The 26632-nt window shown below is 37.6% G+C and overlaps 1 protein-coding gene across 14 annotated transcripts in view; it reads left to right on the top strand.

The window, feature by feature from the left end:
• Positions 1-26632, top strand: part of THRB (thyroid hormone receptor beta) — a 268006-nt gene that overhangs the window by 192661 nt on the left and 48713 nt on the right. Inside the window, exon 1 of one of the 14 annotated variants that reach the window (XM_073003410.2) lies at positions 5-12090. The exons of the other annotated variants lie outside the window; for them this stretch is intronic. Coding sequence (XP_072859511.1) covers positions 11649-12090 — 442 coding nt within the window. The 5' untranslated portion in view covers positions 5-11648. Of the gene's footprint in view, positions 1-4; positions 12091-26632 lie in introns of those variants that run through there. 14 annotated transcript variants of the gene reach the window in all.

Below are 26632 nucleotides of genomic sequence, written 5' to 3'. Positions count from 1 at the left end.
TTTTTTCTATATAGATTCTATACCAGTGGCTATCAGGGCACATATAGAGCTGTATATGCCTGCATTTCTTCCTGCATGTTAATATATTTACTCATACTGTACATATAGATCATGTTTTCATAATGGAATTAATGGGCAGTTCCACCATTGAGGTCCATTGTGTGCAGCTCAAAGCTGAAGTGTTCTGTGCACATTGCAGGGACAAATTACATAAAACTTCAAAATCTCAATTTTAGCTTTATCTAATCGGAGATGTGAGGACAGGACACCCACTTCTTATCAAGATTAAGGCTCACAAGGCCTTCTTTGCCACAGCCACTCAAAATGTATCTGCTAAGGCTAGGAAAAATAGGGCGAAATGTTTTGGTGCAAGTGAGATAGATATTTTGTTTCTAATGTTCTTACGTTATGTGCAAAGATGTATAGATTTGCTTGTTTCATTTTTTCAGAATAAGAAAGGAAATTTTCAAAAGTTTCTTTCTACTTGGTGAAGTTATGAATGTATTTCTGCAATTTATACCAAAACAAAGAAGCAGAAGTATTTCAGTGCAGAAAAGTCCCTTTGGTGCATAGAAAAAGCTTGTGATTTTCACAGGAAAAATCTTGTGGTTTGTGCCAAATGCAAAGTTTTAAGTACAAATGCAAATTTTTCATGCCCACCTTTTTTTTTTTTTTTTTTGGCTAATGCTAATAATCATGAAAAAGATGTTGGACCTTTCACTGTCCCTCAGTAGTTCTTCACTTTTCAATAGGGCATTTTGATGTATCAAGACATCCTTTTTCATGAAGGACAGGGACATTTGTGAATATTTGTTACATAATTGGTTATTCAGATTGGTGTTGGGGTACTGCAACTCTAATTCTCCCCCCCCATTTAACTACTTAGAGTAGGGGTGGGGTGGCAATTTGCACTTCTCCAGATGTTTAACAAGGCCCATCAACCTCCACTAGCATGGCCAGTGAACAGGGATTGCAATTAATGGAACTTGACAAGGCATTGACTCACTAAATCCCACCAATTCAATGGGCCTATCCACTGATTTACTACTATATTTTAGCCAATGAGGTTGAACGTGCATAAGGGAAGAGCAGAGCTTGGAAAAGTTACGTTTTTGGACTATAGTTGCCAAAATCCCTGGGATTCTGGAACAATAGCCATGCTGTCTGGGGATTCTTAAGAGTTCACAAAAGTAATGTTTCCAAGCTCTGGGCAATTGGCATTTCACTCTTGGTATGAAACATCTGATGAAATGTCTCACATACGAAAGATGTTTGTCTATCAAAGAAGAGAAGGAAGAAAATATTGTAGCCAGTTCTTTGAATGGACCGGACAACTTGAATTTCTCTGTGCCAATTGCCAATTCACATACAAACAGAGATGGGAGAGTCTGTACATGACAGAAGGGTAGCAGGAGAGCAAGAGGATGTGCTCTTCCTCATATCACCTTGCCACATTGATAGTTCCCAGAAGTTTTCTTTAGCCCCCCCCCCCTTCTTTTTCTGTTGGCTCTTTTCTGTTTTCTGTTTTGATTATAATGGAAGAATAATTTAGCATCACTCAGCTGGACCCATGGAAATGTAGCTTACTCAACTGACCTAAATGCACCGGTAGTCATAAGCCTGATTATGTTTCCCTTGGTTGATCTTTCTCTCTCCCCCTCTCTGTCTCCTGCGATACCAACTCACTCTCCTGACCTCAAATGCTTGCATATTTTAGTGATTTAAAATAGCTAGAAGGTACAGTATTGTGTTAGTTCATAACCAAACCTGTGGGATAGAGAATCAAATCTGTATAAAACAGATATTTTACCTCAGTCTTATGGGTTCTGAGAAGCTAATTGTTAAGATGACAACTAATTTCTCTGTCTAGAGAATGTGAATTCATCAGGTGCAAACAAGAACTCTGTAGCTCTTTTTATGATATCAAGATATTGGGAGGGGGTGTCTTTGTCCATGTCTGTGGGTGGGTGTTTAATTGCAGCAGGATTTTTTATGTGCAATTGTACAAACTACCTTTCAAACATAGATTTTTTTTTTTGGAGTATCACTTACTTCATGGTTCAACTTTGTGATGAGTTAAAACAATGTCACCTTAGAGAGGAAGGAATGGAAGAATACCTTGAAAATGGAATGACTAATTTTTATTTCAGAAGAAAAATGGACCACGTTTGCCAATGGAATAACATCCAAGAGAGAGAAAGAATGAAATGCCTATACAATTAAAAACTAGCATTGTTCTTTTTTTGCTTTTTAATCAGCGTGTGGATTTATACATCTTCTTCTTTAGCTTTCATGCTCCATTTATGCGTCCGTGAACCATGTGTGAGTGTGTCATTTATTCATTTTAAACTTGTAGTGGTTCTTCTGGTGAGGTTTCTGTATCTTTGTCTTGTTAGTACAGTATTCAGTATAAATATTTGTTGCCTACATACTGCTGTATGAATGGTTAGTGGTCATTATAGTGTCATAAATCTGTCATTTATCCAAAATAAACAATTTACTTAGTGACAGTACTTAGTCCAGGACATTTGAAAAATATTAACTTATAACATTAAAATGAGAAGTATAGTTAATGATCATTCTCAGTATTGTGTATGGGGAGTGGCAGTGGTAGTGTGCAACATGCCACATTCTTTGTAATTCTCTACTTCCAATAGGTGGGAAAATTTCTCTAGATGCATTTTTATTTACCTAGCAATGGATTGATTATTTATCTTACATAGGAAAAACAACCACGCTTCCAAATTAGACTGCTTTTTTGTGCAGTTGTCTCAGTGATGGAATTTTACAGGGAGTCTGGACAAGGTTGTCCTTCGTTTGTGCGTCCAGTCCAGAACAGGCTTCTTGTCTTGCAATTATGTTTTCTCAGAGTTTTAGCAGTGTGGTGCATGTGGTTCAGACAAAGTTGCCTGACATTTATTTATTTATTTATTTATTTATTTATTTATTTATTTACTTACTTACTTACTTACTTACTTACTTACTTACTTACTTACTTACTTATTTATTTACTTACTTACTTATTTATTTATTTATTTATTTATTTAACTTATATGCTGCCCACACTACCTAAAGGTCTCTGGGCGGCTTACAGCAATTTAACTACACTAAAAAAGATAAAACAATTAAAATATAATTAAAATATATATCCTAAACATTTGTTACATTTGTGATGTTTGTTACCTCTCCCTCCTGTTTTCCTACCACTTTGTCTCTCTTCTTCCTTACCAGGAAAAAAACGGTTAAGATGAGAAAAATGGGATAGCTGCGTAGTGCCTTCTTACTGGTAATACTAAGAACCCTCAGGGAAGCACACCATTTGAAAACACTCCACCACCAATCTTTCTCCTCCATTTCTTCCCTCTAGTTTTTTTTTTAAGTAAGGCAGAATGGTTCAGGATTGAATCACTGCCCAATGTATTCTGATCGGGAGCCCCTCTATGTGAGGGACTTTGTTTACATATAACAGAGTGATACCACTGAACTCCCTGGGCAGCGAGCTAGTGCACTGACATGGAGCTTTTTAAAACTTATTTAATACACACTCCCCCTCCTTCAACTCTTCACTGCTTCAGGTTCCACTTACTTTAGGCTTCTTCTCTTCTACCTAAAGTTTCAGTGCAATCGCTGAGAGAAAAATATCTGAGACTTATATGCATACATCATAAGAACTTTCTCCCCTACTACTTTTGATGTGTTTTCCTAAATAGAAACAAAGTCTTAGGAGTGAGGTGATGCCATGTTCATAGTGTAAAAATAATCAAATGATAACTTCCTTATCATTCAGTGAAAATGGAATGATAGCAGACCAGACACATGCTTTTCTATCCGCCATTCCCCACCCACCCATTCCACCCCAAGAGTTTGTGCTGAGGGCAGAAGAGACTTGTTGCCTGGCAACCAAGTGTTTCCTTTCCTGGAAATGGCAAAACAAACAGATGGGGCTGAAATTCAATGTTAGTGATTAATAAATCACCCAGAAGGCATTTCGGCCATTGGAGGCATTTGCTGCCTTGTTCACCCTATGATTGCCCATTTCTTCTTTGCTTCAGCTTTAGAAGGGACATAAGTTGCATTTGACAGCTGGCCACATGGTGCCTGCCTCCTGAAGCTACTAATAAGCACGCATGTCTTGTTAAACTCAATGCAATGGGAATGTTTTTAAGTGTTATGGTTCAGAGTCTGAAGAGTTACGAACGTTGCCTGTTTGAATATGGCTATGAAATGACAAAATGTAACATCTTTTCATGAAAACATTATTTTATTAATATTCCTGAGTAATTTTTTTCAAAGTCCATTTATTTAAATAATGTGAATAGCTTACAGAATATTTCCATTTATTCTTTGCTACATACAACTAGCTTTTAAAGCATGCATACACACAAACAAACACATGTGTGTGTCTGTATGTGACAGACTGACACACATACATCAGTATTAAATTTCAGTGGTGCTGTATTAATTTGAGTTTGTAGCTCAGAGACAGTGCAAGTGACAGCATTTAATATAATGTTAACAATATTACATGAAAATAATCACAGCTCAGTGTTCCCCTGTCAGCATAGGGCCAGATGCCCATATGTCAGTGGCAACTCACATATTTGGGTAAGTGGAGTGTTGCCCCATCTCAGCCATTGAATTTCTTCCTTCCTTTTTAGCAAAACAGAAGGTGTGTGTTTGTGTGTGTGTGTGTGTGTGTGTGTGTGTGTGTGTGTGTGTGTGTGTGTGTGTGTAAGTGAATGCTTGCCTACCTGTTCTTTTTGAATGTGTTTAAGTATGCCTGTGTAGTTATAAACACCCAACCAGTGTGGTGTTGTGGACAGTGAAAAGATTAGTAGTCAAGAGATCTGGGTTCAAAATCCCACTTGGCCATGGAAATTCACTGAGGGGTGGCAATGGTAAACCACTCCTTGAATGTTTCATAAGCATCAAAAACCCCAGTGGGGTTTTCATAAGTTGGAATCCTCTTGACACCACACAGTCACATGCATATCCATTCCCACCTCTTGCTCTGCCCACCATTGAATGCTGTGCTTTCTGTCCCACCAATCACAATGAGCACCTTCCACCACTGCCACATAAGGTATGATACTTTACCACATGAGCATTGTAGCTCTGTAGTTCTCACCCCTTTCCTTCTCCCTTTTCCCACTCAGTGTGCAAATAGATGTGCCCATACAGATAATACCTTGGGAGAGAGCATGTTTGTGAACTGTTTAGTGAGTAGAAGAGAAGTGCATGAAGAAATATCTCATAACAGTTCTCCCTTTCTGCTCGGTCGTTCACAGACATGCTGTCATAATAATCCATTAGGCTCTTTCATTGTGTCCATAGGTCCAATACCATATGGGAAAGGAAGAGTAATAAGAAGGAAACCTTCACAGATCCAATCATGTGCAGACAAGAAAACCCTGACCAGAAGAATTACATGCTTGCTTAATGAGTTTGTCCATGGCGGCAGCATGGAGATAATTTTGAACATGCACAGAAAAGTGTTCTTACAAGAAATACATTGTTGTGGAGAAGGGGCTTTTGGCCAAAAGGTTTTCCTATTGCTGGTTGCCCCTTCCTTACCTCAGTCCCATGCCTGTAAATGGAAATTATTTCCATCCACAGTGCAAGCTCAGTTGATGAAGAAGGAGGAGTAACTAAACACCGACAGGTTTGGGAGGTAAAATTGGCTGCAAAGTTTATTAGCTACAACAGGGATGAACAACTTATAGCCTGCCAGATGTTGTTCTGCAAGACCTAGTCAGCATAGCCAACCCTAAAGAATGCTGGAAGGTCAGTTTCTCATTTCCAGGTACAGCTTGCAACCAACCAACCAACCTTCCTTCTCTCCCATTTAACCTCAGGGACTAGACAAGGGATGCTTCCCATTCGCAGGTCATTTGTTAAGTTTTTTGCGAGTTTGCACACAACAGATTAAGCATGAGTTTTAAAAACTACACAGTTTAATATTCTCCATATATCTAATACATATGCCAGCCCATAAAAGAACGATCATTCAGTCATAGTGAACTTTAGGAACATTTACTTGATGGCACATAACTGACATCTATAGGATTCCACTGTAAGAGAGAAAGCGGGACAAAAGGGAAGGGAGAACATTTCATAACGTGGGAGCTGCTGCAAAGAAGGCCCTCTTCTGTGTCCCCATCAGCTGTGCCTGTGCTGGCAAAGGGACTGATAGGAGAGCCTCCTCTGATGATCTTAAATGCTGAGAAGGCTCATATGGGGAGGTGCGAGCCTTCAGATAAACTTGTATTTGCCAGTGAGAAGCCTTTGGAAGTTACGCCATTACATAGAGGAAAGGGCTGTTTATTGCCAGGCTTCACCTATTTATACATAAGGTTGGTTCTAGAGGTTGTTGTACAGAGAGTGGGATCATTTATTTCTATAGATTTACTCAGATTTTGGGTATATCTGGACAGAATCTTTGGGCTTTCAATTTTAAGATGTTTCAACTGTAGATGTGCATACAGATTTGAAAATATTTGGAATTCACCAAATAATGCCATATTCAGATAGTTCAGAATATATTTGAATTTGAATTTAATAATATCATATATTTGTAATAATAATTCCTAATATTCAGAGTCCCATTTACTCCTATAGATTAGAAAGCAAAAGTCTAGGTTTCAGCTTGCTAGAGGAAGGTGAAAGTAAAAGAAGTGAAAGTGTATCCTGATTGGGCTTTCTATGAGTTTCCCAAGGGAGGGGTGCATGGGTGAGAACAAAATCCGTATAGAGTGGTCTTATAGGCCAGCTGGGTGGGGTATAAATCAAATAAATAGATAGATAGATAGATAGATAGATAGATAGATAGATAGATAGATAGATAGATAGATAGATAGATAGATAGATAGATAGATAGATAGATAGATAGATAGATAGATAGATAGATAGATAGATAGATAGATAGATAGATAGATAGATAGATAGATAGATAGATAGATAGATAGATAGATAGATAGATAGATAGATAGATAGATAGATAGATAGATGTCTGCGTCAATGAAATCTAGAAACAGGCACAGACACCAGAAGGTATTCTTTAACATTGGTTCTTTACAATTGAAAAGTAGGCATAGCTGCTTATAAATCCCCTGAGCATTTGCTGTTAGCATATGCTGTGGTGCAAGCCTGCATGACAGTAATTTTCTCTGTGTCCTTTACTGAATCCTTAAGTTACATTTACATTCTCTACATCTCACTGTACATTGTTAACCTAACATAGGGCACAATTCCAGGGATAAAAAGAACTACAGTTAAATTGATTTAAGTGTTATTTAAATTGAATGTTAATTGCTCGGGCACATGACACACTAGTGAAATCAATTTACTGTACTTACGCTCCTAAGCATGTTTTTTTCAACCAACTGGCAGGGGCTTTTAAAAATAACTGGCTTGTAAATCAATTTAAATCAATTCAGTTTGGTGGGCGTGGACAGTGCTATCAATTTAGCACTGTTTAATGTTGCAACTGCGTCTTCTACTCTCATTTTAAAAAAATGTTATAGTACCGTTTAGCGATTTATCCATTTTTGGCTTTTAGACATTTTCAGATGAATAGAATCACTGATTTTTAAAAAATTTAAAAGGCAAACATTAACTAAAAATGAGCTCCTGTGGAAGAAAGGAAATTACTTGATTTCACCAGTGTAGGTGCCAAATCAGTTAAAATCACCAGAAATAAACTGATTTACATTCAAGGAATGTGAATGGAGTGATTGGTTTAAATACCATGTGACATGTGCCCAATTTTTTAAAAAAGCCTGAACAGAAATCAGTTCATATTGACAATGGGACCACATCCATAGTTAGGAATAAGATTTCAGATTAGTAGATTCATAGGTTAATATGTTATAAATCAACAGGTTTAGGTTTAGGCTTTTTGAGGATAGGTATATCAGGAAGGGGAATAAGATTTTGTTCCATATAGAAAAATGTATTAAGTTAGTAGGTTTTTTTCTCTGTGTGTGCATGTGTGATTTTCATTGGAAGAGTTTGTGTTCTGATGTAGCAGAATTATATGCCATTCTTCTTTTGATAGAGTCTTTGGGCAGTATGAAGCATGGATGTAGTAGAAGCAGTGGGGACTTAGAAAAGGCTTCAGGAATGCTGCCTACACCCACTGCAGCAGCTTCTACTGAGAAGACCAAGAGAGGGAGAATAAAAAGACAGCTTATAACTGCTGTTATGAATCCCCCAAACAAAATCTGTCATTCAGCTGCCTTATTAAGCAATGACACTATGAAAGAGCATGGGAATTCCACCCAATCCAGAGAAAGGGGGAAACTTTCCAGAACTCCACAGCTAAGCAAGATCCTGCAAATGGTCATATCTGTTTGGCCTGGCAGGTATGCTAAGCTAGTCCATGCTGCTGAAGGATGCAGAATCAGGCAACTGGTACAGCAGAAGTTGTTCAGGGCACAGGTGATACATCTGGAAATGCTTATTTCTTCCTGACAGGACACTGGCGGGAGGTGGAGTCATAAAGCATAAGGCAACATACAAGGATGGGATGCAGGTGGATCCTGTTGAATGTGCCTGTGATGAAGGAAGCCAGACAGCTCATAACATTCAAGAGGCTCTGAGGAACGTGCTACAGCAACGGAGTCTAGCTCCAGAAAGGAAAGGTCTCTTCATCACAGACATGGTGGCAGCACTGCAGGCTGGGAGGATGAAAGATTTGTGGTGATGGACCACACTCCTAACCTAATAGTTTGGGGTGTTTTACAAGATATAGAACACACATGCATACCTGGTAGAATTGATTGGGCCAGAAAGGTGACAGCATTTTAACCACAGTGTCTGGGGCCGTGAGCTGTCACAACAGAGGCAAGAAAAATTGGGATTTCCATTACCCTAATTAATCCAGGTTGTGGCAACTCAGTGGAACTCCACTCCCCACCTCCTTGAAAGAGAGTTAAGTTGAAGCCACAAAAGACACTTCATGATCTGGCATTGGAGACTCCCGTTGGTATGGCTGCTCCTTTAGGCAGAGACGTGTGCAACATTATGGGTCAAGTGGTATACATGCAGGAGCCCTGCAAGCCAAAAGAGACTGATCCATTGTTTTATTGGGCTGAAAAAGAGTTGTTTGGGAATGATTGGCCAAAGTAGCAGTTGGATTGCTCTCCTGCCCACAATCTAGTGTGCCCAATGAGAGAGTATTCTCAGAGGTAGAGGACATTGTCAGTCCACACTGCTCATGCCTGGAACCTGAATCTGTAGAAAAACATATTATGCTGAAGGCCAACCTACCATTGCTGGGTTTCCATGAAGTCCTTTATAATTAAGAGAGAATGGCACATTATACTTGCAGTATAAAATATTTCAGTCTGTTGTCCCCTTCTTTTTCCAACTGATACACCAGTATTGTGCTCATTCCCTCAACTGTGCTGTGTCCCATGCTATTGGCAAGCTCCCACCCACTACAGGCTATCTATTGCTCCACTGTGCCTGACAGTGCTGTCCAGGGTATTTGCCCATTTTCCAGTGCATCCTGTTATTTGCTTCCCAATGGTGCTTGCATTTCCTATTGGCATTCATACTGTTCAGGGTTCAATCAATATGCCCATTGTAGTCATTTCCTAATAACTAGCACTCTTTTTGTGTAGCACAATCAGTGGGAAGGTGTTAGAGGACACAGGGAAATCCTTGAAAAGTGTTTTGCCTGTTCATGTTTTTTTTTTAAAAGGGAAAATAATGACTGTATAATATTCATATTGTAATGAATTTTGGGATATCTGGGAATACCAAATCTTTCAAATTCCAGTTTCCGAATCTGAAGAGCCGCAATTCCAAATTCCAAAACCAAATTTTGGATCTGAATTTTGGTGCTAGTCCATATCCCTAGTTCCAACATCTCACATTCTTCTGTGCCATTCAAACTTTTAAAATGTCGTATTTTCCCTCATGATTGTTCCTTTCCTAATTTCTCCCCAGGTTCAACAACCTGTGAGGTTATACTGATAGCATTTCAGGCCTCCTACACATTACATGCACCAGGTTAAATCTCTATTGTCGATCTTTAATCTCTGCTTTTATTTCCAAATCAATCTACCCATGGTAGGTGGAACACTACTGTTTATTCAGAAGCAAACATAAATCCTTTCCTTCTTTTCCCATTCTCTAAAATTATGATGCCCATAAATGTATGACATGTGCAGGGAAAGGCCAAAGAAAAATAAAGTTTGTCCTTAAAATAGCTTTTTAATAAAATCATCATTGCATAAAAACATTTGTGACAAACACAATGTTCGGGATATGGTAAATGCTGTCTGAGGATATTATGATTGTTGGAAGTTCATTGCAATGTCAGCCTAATCAGACATTTCCTAAGGCACTTTTGCAGCTCCATGTGCTATTGACAAAGTCATGTTGGAATAAGGTTGCAACTCTTCATCAGATTTCCCCACCCCACCCCCGTTTTTTACACTGCCCTAAACTACTAGCTATCTTCTGGTTATACTGATAGCAATTGAGAGTATTCTGAATAGAAATAATATATCTTACTATTTAAGGACAAGTTTAGTTGAGATTGCTTGAGTGGCTGTTAGAAAATTGCCAATTTACAATATGTATCTATTCCCCTAGGTAAGGAAATAGGTGAGGATGACATATTCTTACAATTGATTCTAATAAATATCTCTGTCAGAGATAAGTGTATCATGCTTAACAGAATGCATATATGTCCAAAAAAAGTTCACATTGTACTCAAGTGTAATGAGTGGTCGTATAGATCAGATGGGCAGGATAAAAATCAAATAAATAAATAAATAAATAAATAAATAAATAAATAAATAAATAAATAAATAAAGTGCTCTTTGTTCTGCTGTTTGCACAGTTAATTCCATTCAGCTCCTCATGTGATATTTTAATGGCATTTTATAACATTAGTCATGACTAATAAAACCGTGCATCAGATTTTTGTGACTGGAAACAGCCTAAGCTATTTCCTTAAAGAGACTGATACTAGTCTCTAAACAGGAAGTGAGATACTTATAATTAACTGTGGAAGACCTATAACATGGAATTTTAAAAAAATGTAAATTTGAAATAGTTTCGTAAATGCACTGCTCTTGAGTGGTTTCAGGTTGTCCATATTTTTCTCTTCTGTCAAAATAGAAGTGAATGCAACCTTGTAAAAACTTTGAAATGCACTACATTGCTGCTGAGAGTCTGCTACGTGCATAAGGCCATTAGGGTTAAAACTCCTAAGATAGGAGTGGCACCTGATTCTACCCTGTGGTCACAAAGCTAAGCAGAGAGAGGCCATAGTAGAAGCACCGGAACTGCTAAGCGTGGCCACATAAGAATGTTAGCCTTAGGTAACTGAGTGTCCCTCAGGTCAGCCTACAATAAGAGCAAAGTCAAACAAGGCTGAATCCTTGATGTTTTGTGTTTTAAGTATCTGAATATTGTTCATGACCAGCTTCGACCCACAAGACCTCAAATGATCATATGAGCAAGGTAATAAATTGATGGTAACTTGCCCAGAGCAGCCCTATGTTCTAGAAGTAGTGCTGGTGAAAGTTGCATCTAGCCTCTCTACCTGTGCACATTAGACCTAAACTGCCTCTGCTGGATTTCATGGAAGGGAAGCTACTGTGTTTAACTGCACTGAATGGAAGCTGACCATGGTGGCTGAAAATACATGGCTGAAAACCTCAACATCATACCGGTGTACTCAGGGGGTGATGCATGGGAATTCCACCCAATCCAGAGAAATGGGGAAACATTTGCTTTCCAGAACTCCACAGCTAAGCAAGATCCTGGCAATGCCAACAGCTTGTCAACCAGTGTTTGCCAAGTCTCCAGAAAATGGCCTTCCATCCTGGCATGGGCTGATGCACTTTCCCGGCAAAACATGTAAATGGAATATCATAGATATAACAGAGAACCATTTAGGCAAGAAAAAATACTGTGAAAATAAGAATTTGCTGAGAAGTGGACATAACTCTGTACAGTTTCTGCATCCTTCAGCAGCATGGAGTAGCTCAGTATACCTGCCAGGCCAAACAGATATGACCATTCAAGGCATTTCAGAAGAGTACCAAATGCAAGAGGCAAAATGTAAAGGTAATTGGAATGATTATACAAAGTATAGCAGGTCTGTACAATTTAGTATGTATTGATCTAGTCAGGTCATGAAGATAATATAGTATGACATTAATAATTTAAGTTATTGTCAGCATTTGTGTACTAGTATTCATTTATTTTATCTTATTTTGCCATTTGATTTGTTAGCTGCAGGTTCAGTTGTAACTGTTTAGGAGATAATTAAATTTTCCATGAAGTAACAAAATGCTAAACTGTTAGGGGTGATATTTACACAAAAGCACTAAATGCATCATATCACTCAGTGCCATCATTAATATCCAATTTACTTAAGTTATTTTTTCCTCCCAGAGTTACGTTGATTCATTTATTGTCTGGACTTTAATGCACTGAATATTGATAATAATTGAGCTGACAAGAGTATTAAGTGTTCTGTTCTGTTTGTCTAGCTGAAAGGCATCTTGAAATATGTACTTACTTTAACTTTTGAAGATGAGCAATAGTTTTTAAATTATATATACCTATTTTATTTCATTTTGAATCTATAATCTGTTAATGTTTTTGACTTTAAAAAAAAGTCTGAGTATCCTGCTGTGAAAGGAGGGGCCAGAAGTTGTTTTCTTCTTCTTAAATCCTTGCGTCACTCCAGGAGGAAAGATTATAATGTCACAAAGGCTATCACCTCATGAAAAAGTTAAACTGGTCTAAGCACCTGATTTCTTTAGATTTGGTAGCCCTTTACCTCAGGATGCCTCCTCATTAACAGATGTCAGGTGTTGATCGCTTTAACATCTTACTGAGGACTGTCTGAAGATTCCAGACAGTTCCACCAAAGCTTCTGTTATTTAGGTTACAGTTACCCATTCCATTTCATTAAGAGGACATTTTGCCACAGAGACAATGAATTAAAAAGTTGAAGACGTGATAAGTAATCTAATCAGCTAATGTCCGTGTAACACATAGGTAGAAATATGTGGGCCTAATGCATCTCAGGCATGGGATTGTCAATCTATTATCATAATTCGTTGGTTTTGTTTTTGGAAACTTGCATTAAAAAACTGACTCAGATGTGACATTTACAGCGAAGTGTATAAATAAATAAATTCATATGTTCTTGTTCATTTCAGAACATCTTACACACAGTGTAATTTGTTAACAAAATTTAAAGGAGTTAACAACACTTCTGATATATTTAAGATTAATGAGAAATAATGCATTTATTTATTTAGCAGTTCAAAGAAATATAGTGGTAAAATTTTATCAATGCTGTGTTTCTAAGCTCGTATATAGAACTTCTCTGAATGCAACTTTCATGTGCAATGCATTTGAAATTAGAAAAATAAGTGGAATTTTATAAAAAATATAAACCATACTAAAATGATGGGTTCTTTTCCCTTAAGATTATACTCAGGGGATAGGGCCCTTTTACCTTAAAATCTTGAAAGTTATTCTTATATATGTTCTTATATATGTTCTCAATTCCTTGGAGAGACATACGTAGTTATATTCCCACAGTTTATAGTTTAATACCAAGACTGCCATTTATTTGTTTGGAAGTACCTGAATGCAGGTAATATGTTTTAAATATCTTACAGTTATTCAGTTCTTGTTCCCAGTGTTTATTTCTTTTTGCTTTTAAAAATTATCAGTAAAATTAAATGACAGGTGAACATTGCATTTTATACGGGGCTATATTAATATAGATCTTTGGGGCTTGCTACACCTTAGAGATGATACTTATTGTCTGTAAATTAAAAACATGTAAAAATCAAGTCTTCTTCACATGTAGTGTTTACAATGATTCTAAACTTGGGCTCAATCCAATTGTTAGACTCGGCTGCAGTAAACTGATTGAATGAATGCGACTTAAGTCAACACATGTCCCATTGATTTAATGGGTCTATTCCAGTTTGGACTAACTATAGGATTTAGTTCTCCATGTTCAGACTAGTAAGTGATATTTTATTGGGGCATGTAAATGATCATGGTACCCTGTTTTTACCCCATCCTGAGTCATTGTATTAGAAACTGATACATGAGGATGGATGGAGGTGGATCGTAAGGTGCTTACCTCTGCTTTTAAAATGCTTTTATGTACTCCAGTGGTGGATTAAATTGAGTGTATATGGAGTGGTTTTAATTGGGATGGAGTTATGCAATCTAAGATACAGGAACAGTATATCACAAATATGCCTTTTGAGTACTGCTATAGCTAAAGCCTTGGTTGTACTTTTCAGAAAGGAAAGAGGGGGAAACAGCTGATGCAGGGCCACTCTGAAAAGTGCATATAGGCAACCTTATAGCATGCATCTTTGTGTCTCACACCAACCATAATGCTGTGGGAGTAGACAACATAGTAACTGTATGTGGCATAAATTATCTATTTACACCAGCTCTAGGAGCCTTGTGCCAGAGTCTATAGGCCAGAATTCATACACTTCTTTTGCAGCACTTTGCTGAGTTTAATTGCTAGCTTGAAATGTTCAAAACTTTTTCATATATTCATTTTGCACTGCATATTTAAAGGATACTACACAATCCTGCAAGGTTTGGTCAGCATGAACATATCATACATACTGTGCTGCTAATATTTTAAAAGAAGATAAATGTAAATCTGAACTATTCACGTTCAAGATGGATTTTAATTTTTCAAAATAAAGTGAGCTACTGCTATTTAGTTTTATTGATGAATTATGTTCTTTAAACTTTTAAATATGGTGCAAAGCAGGGAGCATAATAATCAAAATCATATTAACAAAACAAAACAAAACTGATCAAGCTATAGCCATGGAGCTGGCAGCATTAGACTGTATTAAATTTTAAATTCAGTGAATTAGCTGTACATTTTTAAGGCAAACAGATTCCAATGTGTAGTCTAATACCGATATAATTATGTTCCTTATGTTGGTCTGTTGTCTTTACATGTGCATTGACATAACGTACACTAGTCCAATCCAGATAAGCAACAAACAACAAGGCTTGGACTATGTTTGGTCTCATTCACTCACCAATCTCTCCTCCTCCTCTGCTGCCACTTTTTTCCTTGCCACAAGGCTGAGAAACCTACCTTGCAGTTGGATCAGAATAGCTATAAAGGATCTACTCTAACTACCTGGGACCAGGACAACCATATTCAGAATTCCCAGTCATAATGTACATCATTTCTACCTGGAAGGCTTGTGGGCTACCTGTTTTATCACTCTTTTGCTTGGGGTGGCTCACAGATTAAGAAAGAGTGGGCATTTCACTCCTAGTCACAAGCCAACTTACTGTATACCATTTACCAGGGCAACACAAGGACAGGGATGGGTTGCAAACTCATACCTCAGTTATGCCTTCAGTGATGTTTGCCATGCCCAAGGTAAATCCTTTGGGGATGGAGAGACAGCAGCAGTAGGATGGAGGCAAGCGAAGTACTGCAGACAGAATTGTGCTTGCCTTGGTTCTCCTCATGAGCATTCGTGCAAAGGTGATTTTGCCTCATGATTATCCACTTTTAAGACCATTTGCCCACAGCTTGTGTGAACATGGCAAGACAACGTTCTCAATAGCAGACAAATTGCATGTAGAACTGGGAATAGCCACATGCAAAAGAGGGTGACTAGTCATGTTGACATTTTCGCAGCAACAAGACTTCTCTGTGGAAATTCCTGCAGTATTTAGAGTATCGGATCTGACAACTTTAGATGCTCACACACTATTCAAGTGGCAGTTTCTCTTTGTCCACAGTGACAAACATTCTGTACTGTTCAAATTCTGCATCAGAGGCTTTTTAAAAATAATGAAAATTTATGAGATTCTGAAATTTAGAGGGTTATGCTATCAAGAAGCCTGGCAGACCAAAACTTCTCACAGTCTGCCCCTGCTGCATTCAGACATCAGGAAAACAATAGCTTATCATGACAGGAGTGAACTTTGGTATAAGTTGGGGCTGTAGTCTCCCCTTTTCCTCTCTCCACTTCTAGTGCAGCCATGAGGAAGCAATCAGAAGATAGTATTTCAATTTGTTCGGAAGCATAGTTTGCAATTATGTCTAAGCCCAAAATGGTGCCATGCCTGTGGTTTGCTGGAAAAAGCCAGTTTCATAACCAGTTGTTTGGAGTTTCAAAGAAACCATAGTTCAGATTATCCACAGTTTGTGAGGACTGTATAAAATGAGCAGCTGCAATTTATGGAGGACAGAAATGAAAGTTTCCAAACTCCTGAACAGAGTTGCAACATAATAGTTGCAACAGAGGTGGAGAGGAGAATTTTTTTTATATATTTTAAAATCTAGGACTTCCAGACTTGTCTAGAATTCTCCAAGCAGACTTCTGGGACTGGGTGAGGAGAAACCAGAAGACAAAAGAGATGTCTTTCTACCTACATTTTGTGCTATTCTTCACGTGTGTCAGCTGGGAAACAGCAGGGAATGCTTCTTGGAAATTTTGTTCTATGGGTTGGGTAGTCTTACAACACATTAGACTCCATAGGGTAAGGTTCTACTGAATTTTCATCATTTGGATCAGCAAGGCAATTCCTGGGAAGCATTGGGGCATTCCTTCTTTCCAACCAAACCACATGCAGTGAAGCAGACAATGACAGCAGGAAGATATCTCTTTTGTCCTCTGTTTTTTTGTCTCATGGTTCCCGAAGTCTTTCTAGGGGATTCTAATTCTAGGACATCTGAGACTAGAGATCCTAAAATTGCAAACACCATCAATCGAGGGAGGATGTGTAAGTCTCACGGTCACCGTGTCTCATTCCCATCACAAATAAGTAGTGGCTTATTGTGATACTTGAATGCAGCCACTATTTACAATTATGGACTGTTGAATTTTAATACAATTGTGATTAGCCTATTTTATGGGTACTCTTCACAGAAGAAAATTGGTATGTCAGAATGAATACTAACACATTAATAATAGAATAATGTGACTGTGAAAAGACTTAACTACATCTCTTCTATGAAATGTCTGCTGAAACTACAACATACTGTACATTGAACTCAAATATATAAAAATCTAGAAACAGAATTCTTCAAGAAAATGAAAATCAAGTTTTGGATGACTTTGCCAAGATGGCTCATCAAAAATTATCATTGACTGCATTCAAGTGTCACAGTAAGCTACTGCTTATTTGTGATGGGAAAGATAAGGATATTACAATCAGTCAAAGGACCACATATACTGTGCATCTTTAGAACAGTGCAGTATTCTGAGTACCATATGTGCTATCAAAGATCTGTACCTCGGGAGGGCCAAAATGTGGACTGCATTCATTCCCATGGCCATTTTTGCAGCCGCCGGAAGTCCCCATGAGCTTCCCATGGGTGGCATGCAGTCACCCAGGGACATTGATGCAGTCTCCTCCAGCTCCCCTTAAAGGCGGAGGGATGTAGAGGAAATGTTTAAGAAAAACAGTGGTGATGTTTCTTTTCACTTTATGGTTTTTTGGGGGAATGGTTTCTAAAGCCTTCATCCCAAAATTAAATTAAAATAGAAGTGTTTGTTGTTTTTGTTCGCTTCTAAAATAACTTAAATGTTTTCTGAACCAAGGGGGAAAAGGGTGTATGTATGTCTAGGGTTGCGATAGTGGTTCTTTGTTTAGTCTGTGTGGATGGGTACCTTTCACCAAAATGGCACTGGGGGCAGCATTAACTGTGGTGAAAATCCTGCAACATTCATTCATTCATTCATTCATTCATTCATTTATTCATTCATTCATTCATTCATTCAGTTTTGCATTCCACTCCCATTAGTACAGCACTGCTCTGGGAGGGTTACAAACAACTCATAGAATAGAAAACAAAAATAAAAATAGAGATATTAAAACAAACAGCAATAACTCTAAAAAAGCAGATGGCACCGACTAATCCCAGAGGGGATGGAACTAAAGAGGGGAGGGAAGAAGAGGAGGGGAAAGGGGGAAAAAGTGGGGAAGGTGGTCATCTTAGATCATTGTAGAAAGCCTCCCTGAAAAGCAATGTATTTAATTGCTTCCTAGAAGTCCACAGGGAGGGGGCTAGGTGGAGTTCCTCCAGAAGCTGGTTCCATGAAGTTGGAGACACTGCAAAAAAGGCCCTACCTCTTGTAGAGGATTTATGGGCCTCTCTTCAGGTGCACACCTGGAGGACCCTCAACTGGGGTATTAGTTGGGTTATGGCATTGAAAGGGAAGGCAGAAAAACAAATTATGCTGTGTTGGTTAGGGATATATATATTTCCCTAACCAACACAGTAAAATTCTAGTATCATATTGAGAGAAAAGGCAGGGAAGGGGACTATATTGACTGCATGGGCTCCAGTGCACAAGTAACACAGCCCCAGCAGAGCCCTGGTTGAGGAGAAACAGGAGAAAGGGGGGATTATCTCCCTTCTGTCTCCCCAGCCCCCCAACATTCACCCCAACATTTTCCCCTTGTGTTGCAGCTGTCCTTGGCTGCTGTTACTGCTGGCTCCTTACTAACAAGTAAACCAGGTACACTTACTCATGAGTAAATCAGATAAACTTACTCACAAGTAAACCATATAAGCCTTGCTTGCTAGAAAACTAAGTAAACCCTGCTCTATCTGGACCTGAAGCATTAGAGATGAAGACCCATAGCATGATCTCCAGTGTGGGCAGAAGGAGCACTCCAGTAAGAGTTAAAAGATAAGAACCTTTTAAGCATGGACCAGACTGCACCAAATTTCTCAGTGTGCACAGAGTTGTACCTTTGGACGTTCAGTCCATTGGGTTTGTGCAAATGGTTTGTGTACATGAAGTGAGCCATTTTAAGTTGACATACTGGATGGTCATTATGTTCAAAGTACAGTGAAATAAATTAAGCTTTCTGGGCTGCATACTTTCAAAAGTGTACTTTCATCTAGAGTTGCACATTAAGCTGAATATTTACAATGGGATGTACTAATACAAAAACAACGTCTGTCTGCTGTGTTTAAAAATATGGCTTTTGTTTCACAACTGGGATGATAAATTAAGGCAGAGTTACATACTTCATGCTAGTTTGAAATTGGTTTAATGTTATGTATATTGACATACAGTAACCAGAAAGTGCAAAACTAGATGCTGCATACTTTTTGACATTACAGGAATCATAGATTAAATACCCTCACTAAACATTAAATCTAATGAAGCAAAGTGGAAAGAATATTGATACGAATAAATTATTCAATGCTGTTCTCTCAGTGATGGGGAAATGATCAAGATACTGCTTGGAAATGCTGGACAGAATTCTTTTAAGAATATCCATGTATGCTAGGGAAATAGTGAACTGGCGGCTAGCTTGTCCTTCCTGTGATTTGCCATATGCCTTATATCACGACCAGTGAGCGAGTGAGTGCACAACAGAGAGCCTACCACTGTGGGAGATGCTCATATGATTGTTCTTATGCAGTCATGAAGTTTGCTAGGATTCTAGCCATTGTTTTTTGGATGACAACTTGCAGAGTTCTCCAGCTAGCACATTACCAGCTATATTGCCTGGGAGATTGTGGGATTTGTCCTCCAAAAAGTTACTTTTCTAAGCTCTGAGACTGGGCAATTGTTGTAAAGCATTTCAGTTGAATTAACTTCCAAATAAATGCCCTGTATCAACAGGTATATTCTAGACCACTTTGAGGATTTTATATTTTTTTAAATTAAAATTAGGATAGAATATTTTAAATAAAATCAAACTGTTCTCTGGTTGGAAAAGTGAAAGGAATTCACATGCTACAACTGTTCTGATCCTTTGTGTACTGAGTCCTTTTTGATGGCAACCTGAAATGTCATATTAGCTGCTTCTTCTTCTTTTGCCATCTTTTTCTTCCCCCATCTTACATATCATTACATATTATATGTAATATGAAAAATAGTATGTTCAACTTACTTTACAGGATTGTCCTAAGAATGCTTTAGGTACCTGAATGGGCAAGTGAAAACAACTGAAAGTTGGCCAGCCTGTCTGGCTACATGTTGTAGCGCTTGGAGTAGTTGTTAGGTCTGATTCTTTGCCAAGAGTCCAGTGCTGAGGATGTCCAGCAGCCTGCTGCTGAACAGCATAAAAATCTATAGAAATCCCGGCATTTGGCAGATCTTCAACAGCCAGTGCAGTTTAGTGGTGAGAGTAAAACTTATCCTAGGGAAACTTCGGTTAAAAAAACCCACTTCCAGTATAAATAAACCCTTCCTTTTTCACACCAGTTGTAGGGAAAATAATTAAGTTAGCTCCTGATTGGCAGAACTTTCATAAATCTTTCTGGAAGCTCTTTTGAATGTTATTCCGTACTGCTACAGTAACACTTTTTGTAATATGTCATTGTTGGTGAAGTTTTCTGTGTACATAAGAGGAGGTCTTGGACATGCACAAGATCTGCCCCACAAGTGCAATTCCTCTCCAACCGCAGAGCAGGGCTTCCTCAAAATCCTGATGTTCTTATAGTGACTGATGGGCTCTAGAAGTGCCACAATATCCTATCCTCCCCCCCCCCAGTTTTGCTTTCAGCTCTATCTTAAGAATCACAGTTTGCTGAATTTGAAAGTCATGTTAATTTTAACAGTGATAGTAGTGTCTGGTATGTTTCTAAGGTAACCATTTGAAGTACTGAATTTTATAATCATGGCTTAAAATATTCACATATTTCAAGTAGAAAATATTCAGCTCATTTTGAAACACATATTTTACATATGAATTTTATGCTTAGATATATCTTGCTGCACACTTGCCTGATCTTTTTAGCATTTAGCTCTGTCCTACAATTTTATTTTTATGATTAAAATATAAAATACTGTCCCCAGTAAAAGAACCACAGCTATATTAGTTTGAAAGATTATTCTGAACTGCCCCCTTAAAATTAGAGCATCAGGGAACATAAATCAATTAGTGAGATATACATTAACAGATTCTACTCCATATTGTGGCTATTGATTTCCCTTCCAGAAGCTGTGTATTTATATCAGTTTCATGGCATAACTAAGAATGAAATCAATTGTTCTTTTCAGAACCAATACAAAATATAATTCGTATGCAGTCCAGTTCTATCAGAACAGTACATTTCATTTCTATTTTTTTTTTAAATTACTTGAACAGTTTGGGAAACATGTTTTCTTACTACTTCAATAATTTTAAATTTTGTTAATTTATATATTTTGCTATGTTGACAATAGCATTTTTGCTATTCTAATGAGCCCCCAATAATGTAACTGGCAACTTGTCAGTGACCACTAATTTACCACAGTAGAGTAAAGCAATTTAAAAGAAAATGCTGTGTTAATCTGTGTCAGTATGTTGACAAAAAACATAATAATAATAATAATAATAATAATAATAATAATAATAATAATAATAATAATAATAATAATAATAATAATAATAATAATAATAATAATAATAATAATAATAATAATAATAATAATAATAATAATGTAATCTTCAGAGCATCACAGCATTTTGGTTGAAATCTTGTTGTGCAGTTACACAAAAGAGTTATACAACTCAGTGTGCAACAGATAATGTCTACAGAGATTTCTTAACTTAGAGTGTGGTTACACATTGAAATACTCTTGGCTTCGTGTCTGGTTTAGCTCTCTTGTAATTTATTTTAAAATACTGTATCTGGTTACATAAACTGTACTGCTGAGTGTGCATTTTTTTTTTGGCTGGGAAGTGTGGTGGGTTTTTTTCAGAAAGTGAGGTGTGTGTTTTTTTAAAAAAAACATCCAGTAAGGGCATGTTTATTTTAACTCAATTATGAAATTGATTTATTTGGTATTGTTGTTGCATGCGTGCTTAACTGTCCTGGAGTAAATTGGGTCTGTTGGGTTGGATTAGATGCCAGGATCATGGGTTTCCAGGCTGCAGAGTATCCTTGTAGGCTGGTCTGTTTTTCTTCCTACTTGTGACACTGGCCTAGCGCTATCTTAATTTGAAAAAATAATGTAATAAAATAAAATACTAAAACATGGCAAGGGACATGAAAAATCACTTGAACCCCTTCTGGCCTGTCTGCTCTTTCTCTTTTCCTCCTGGGCAGCTGGAGGGAGGAGAAGAAGACAGAAGGGTAGGCCAATTCATTATATCTTTAAAAATCTGTAAAACTGGTCTTGTACTATCCCAAATATAAAAAAATAAAACAAATATTAAAAATCACACCAAAGCAGAAGAACATGGCTTTTGTCCCTGCCACCAATATTAACACAATGCAAGGAGTGAGTTTGTGGCAGTGGGAAGTGGCTGTGAGAAGCAGCCGGGGCAAGAATGAGCGGGCAAAAACCTCAGAAGCGGTTTCAGGATGATGTAACAGCAACCAGAGCACCTTCCTATAGTTACAACAGTGTGGGGCTTTATTTAAGCTTATTGGTGCAGACATTACACTCTGGGAATGCACACCCTTGGGAGGATGGAACACAGTAAGTGGAAGCCCCTGTGGAGCCAGTTTCAAAATGATTTTAAAAAGCCCATATAGCCCCTCAATGAATATATCACACATCCTACACCCAGATTAAAAATTGTCCCAAAGGGACACATACACTGAAGCAAAAACCAGGTGACTACCAGGTGACTTTAAACCAATTTCAAAAACCCCAATTCACCTCCTCATTTATTTCAATAATTTAACCGCACCCTTAACAGCAATTTGATGCTAAAAGCTTACACCTTCAGTGCAACAATATACTAGGATTTTTGCCATTGCTATGCCTTGGCTTGGTTTGTTTTTTCTGCCAACATGCAATTTAACTTGTTGTCATGTACATCAAGTCACCTCCAACTTATGGTGACTCTATAAATGAGCGATCTTTAGCTGTTCAGGCCAGAACATCTACAATGGGGTGACTCACTACATGGGCTTCATATGCAATTCCAAATTGAGAAGGATCAACATTCTAAGTCTTTTTGGGAATGTGCTGTTATGAATTACTGGATAGCTTTGGCAGAGCCAGAGGCTGGGAGTTCAATTCCCCATTGTGTCTCCCTGACAAGGGCTGATGATCCATAGAGTCCCTTGCAGTTCTGTAGTTCTAAGATCCATGGGAACTGCATGTGTGAGCAACCTCTAGAATATCATATCATCAACAGTTTTGCTCAGTTGTTGCTAACTCAAAAGAGTTTACATAGTAGAACAGGCCCCCTACTGCAAAACTAGAATTGCGTGTGTATGTTGAGGGGAGATATTGAGTTGGGCTTCTATGTCTGTGGAGTTCCCATCTCACAACAGAATGTCAAAATATCAAAAATGTGGTGGTGACCATGTTAAATTTGTCAGCTTTACATAATCATACATAGATAACAGATGTGGAGCAGTTTCAAACAAATATAAAATTATTGAGTGATATTGATAAAGATGGGGGCGGCCCTGTAAACTAATAGATATTACCTGTGGGAGGTAAAAGATGGATTTCTTTATTGTTTATGCAGAATAGCAATACTGGAAGAAACTTTTTGAGAATATAACTAAATTTAGAACTTCATTTCCTGGAAACATCCCTCAAATATTAGGCAAATCTTAGTGCTCTTTAGGTATGGTAGACCTTGTTTGTATCAAAATTCCAACAAAAAAACAGACTAAATATGTCCTTTATTCTTTACACAGAAGAAATAGAAAGAGAAGTTGCTTAGTTTAGTGTCTAGTGGGTTTTTAAAATAGGCAAAAGCTATGATGGAGAAAAAAATGTGGGGTCATAAAATAAACTGATATTTCTTGAGGGGTCAGTGAGATATTTCTGTGCATGCTGTTCAGTATCAGAGTAAAAGCTTTACTATTTGCCTTTTTAAACATCCAGTACAGTTTGTGTAGAAGTCAAAGAACTGGAGATGACTGATACAGAATGTTAACAATTGTTTATTTGTGAGTACTTGAAAGAACTAAGAGTGAGGGAGTGTGGCTCAGTGACAGAGTACTTGCCTTGCATGCAGAAACCTGTGGGATCAAGCCCAGGCATCTCCAGATTGGTTAGAAGCAAGTCTTACTTACAACACTAAAGAACAACTGTCAGACAGTATCAGCATTACTGGGCAGCATGGATTGGACAGTGGCCCAGTTCAGTATAAGGCACTTTCTTGTATTGCACAAGCTTTAATTCAGCCTATTTGATTGGGAGTCTGCAATAAGAATATAAAGTTATAGGAGAGGAATATAAAATTGAAGTCACTATTTTATAGATCTCAGCAGATGAAATTGCATCAGTTTTATAGATTTAATGTTGTATCCTGGCTGGAACAAACTATGCACAAATTGGTATCTACAAACTTAAGATAAATGGAAAGAAATTTTGAAACAAAAATTTATTCTAGTATCTCACAAGTCTGTTGACCAAAGCTAAAACTTCCCATAGCAACTACCATAAAACACAATTGCTATTTGAAAGTTTGGATATCAAATGATAAATTAGAAATATGTATAATTTTTAAAATGTCACCATTATTGACAATTAGATATAAAGATTTTTTTTAAGCCAAATGAATTTCTTCCTCTTGTTCATTTTCAGTGTCAGTTGTGGAGCTGACAGAGGTTTTTGATTCTGTGTTTATTATGAGAAGTTTCAATCTGGTTAACAGGTTGGGGAGGTATTGAAATAAATTGTTCTTTTGTAAATTCTTTTTATTTACGTACTTTAAGTTCATACAAATCACATTTTGTGCACAGTTTGTTCCAGCCAGAACATGCTCCTAAATCTATTTTCTGATGGGACAATAGGGAGGATAAGTAGTTCTTTGAATTTTTAGAAAACACATCTGAGTATTTTAGTGGTAACAGACACACACACATGTATATGTATATGTGTGTACGTATATGTACATGTCTATAAAATTTTATTATGCTTTTGAGGTTGAGGAAGCTACTTAGGAAGATTAAAAGGTTGAACATTCAGAAGTCTGGCATTTGTCTGAAACCTAGAAATCAAATAATGTTAGTAACTAAAAACGCTGTTGTATAAGCGGGCCTTTCCAACAGAAAACTCCTGACGATTTTCTCTCTATATCTTTTTAATTTCTATCTCTCTTAAATTGTAATGTTTTAAAATTATGTTGTTGTTGCTTGTTGTAAGCCGCCTAGAGTGGTCTAGTACGACCAGATAGGCGGGATAGAAATAAAATAAAATAAATAAATAAATAAATAAATAAATAAATAAATAAATAAATAAATAAATAAATAAATAAATAAATAAATAAATAAATAAATAAATAAATAAATAAACTTCCTTTATTACTGTATATATTTCTAATACAACCTGGTGGATATTCAGATATCTGCATTGCACCTGTGTTTTTATGGTGGTCATTATGAGTGGTTTTAAATTTGATTAGCAAAATCTGAATTTTTTTCTTAAATTACTTCAGGTTTGAGCTGATTCCAAATTGTGCACAGTTTGTTTTTGTTTTGATTGGGACTTATTCCCTGCTTTTTCCTATGTTCTAGCAAGAAGCGTGTAAGATTTTCAATGATCAGTGGATTTTCAATATAACACAGTGTTTTGGTGTCCATTGTGCAATTGCACAGTTGTATTGAGAAAACAGGCCTGTTATATGGACTAGGCTTGACTTGAGTTGACGGTAAGTGAAACGTTATTGAAGATCCACAAGATGGAGACTCTGATCTCATAGTCTAAGGCAGACATTTCTTAAAGCACAACACCCACTCAGTGAGGTGGGAGAAAAACCAAATGATCAGATCAAGGCTTGAACCTGGTAATAAAAGAGCTCTCAAAGAGAAAATGACAGAGCACAATTAGTAATTGCTTATTGCTCCCAAATGAGATCACTCACGCACATCATCAACAAGACACTATCTATTCAGAACAATACTTCATTCTCAGTGCTTTGGACAGCAGGCCTGTGCTTACATAGACAGCTCCCAAGCCATAAACTCCTACAGACACACAACAGACAAGATCACATGGATGCAGGAACAGGATCCCGCTACAAGACCTAGATACCAATTTGGTTCCTATATCTAACTTGGCAGTTTCTAACAACAGTAGCCAAGCATCAGGGGCTAATTTTCTTGTTCATCTTTTAATTTGACGTATGTCACCTCCTGTCAACAAGAGATTATTTTTCTACATAGGGCAAACAGGACAGTCTCTAAGCAAGAAAACAGACAAACCTGACATTGGAAATTGCAGCAAACAAAAGCTAGTGTCAGAACATTTCAGTGTCTCTGTTTGCTGATCCCAGAGTGGCTGTTGCAGAAAAAAATAATTTTAAAAGGGAGGTTTGAGACATAAGCAACTAAGATGCATCCAGAAATTTATATCTGTCACTGGAGGCTTAGAGACCAGGACTTCTTAGTCCACCCTATTAATAACCTAATTCTCATAAAGACCCTTCTCTTAGCAGAACTCATTTTGAGAATCAAAAGACTCACAGTCGTGTATTAGCCTCAAACATCTAGCTCCAGGTACTCCACCTACTGCCATAATATTTACATAATCAGTAAATAGTTCATTTATAGCCTTCATAATGCAATTGCCAAATTCTCTATCCCATGTCACACTGACATCATCATCTTAGAAATGCAGAGGTGCAAGGGACTCTGTGGCTCATCGAGTCCCGCCTCTGTCAAGGAGGCATAGTGGGGAATTGAACTCCCAACCTCTGGCTC

Source organism: Pogona vitticeps, chromosome 6, assembly GCF_051106095.1.
Source record: "Pogona vitticeps strain Pit_001003342236 chromosome 6, PviZW2.1, whole genome shotgun sequence".
NCBI lineage: Eukaryota > Metazoa > Chordata > Lepidosauria > Squamata > Agamidae > Pogona > Pogona vitticeps.
The sequence above is the reverse complement of the archived record's forward strand: the minus strand, read 5'-3'. Positions and strand labels throughout refer to the sequence as shown.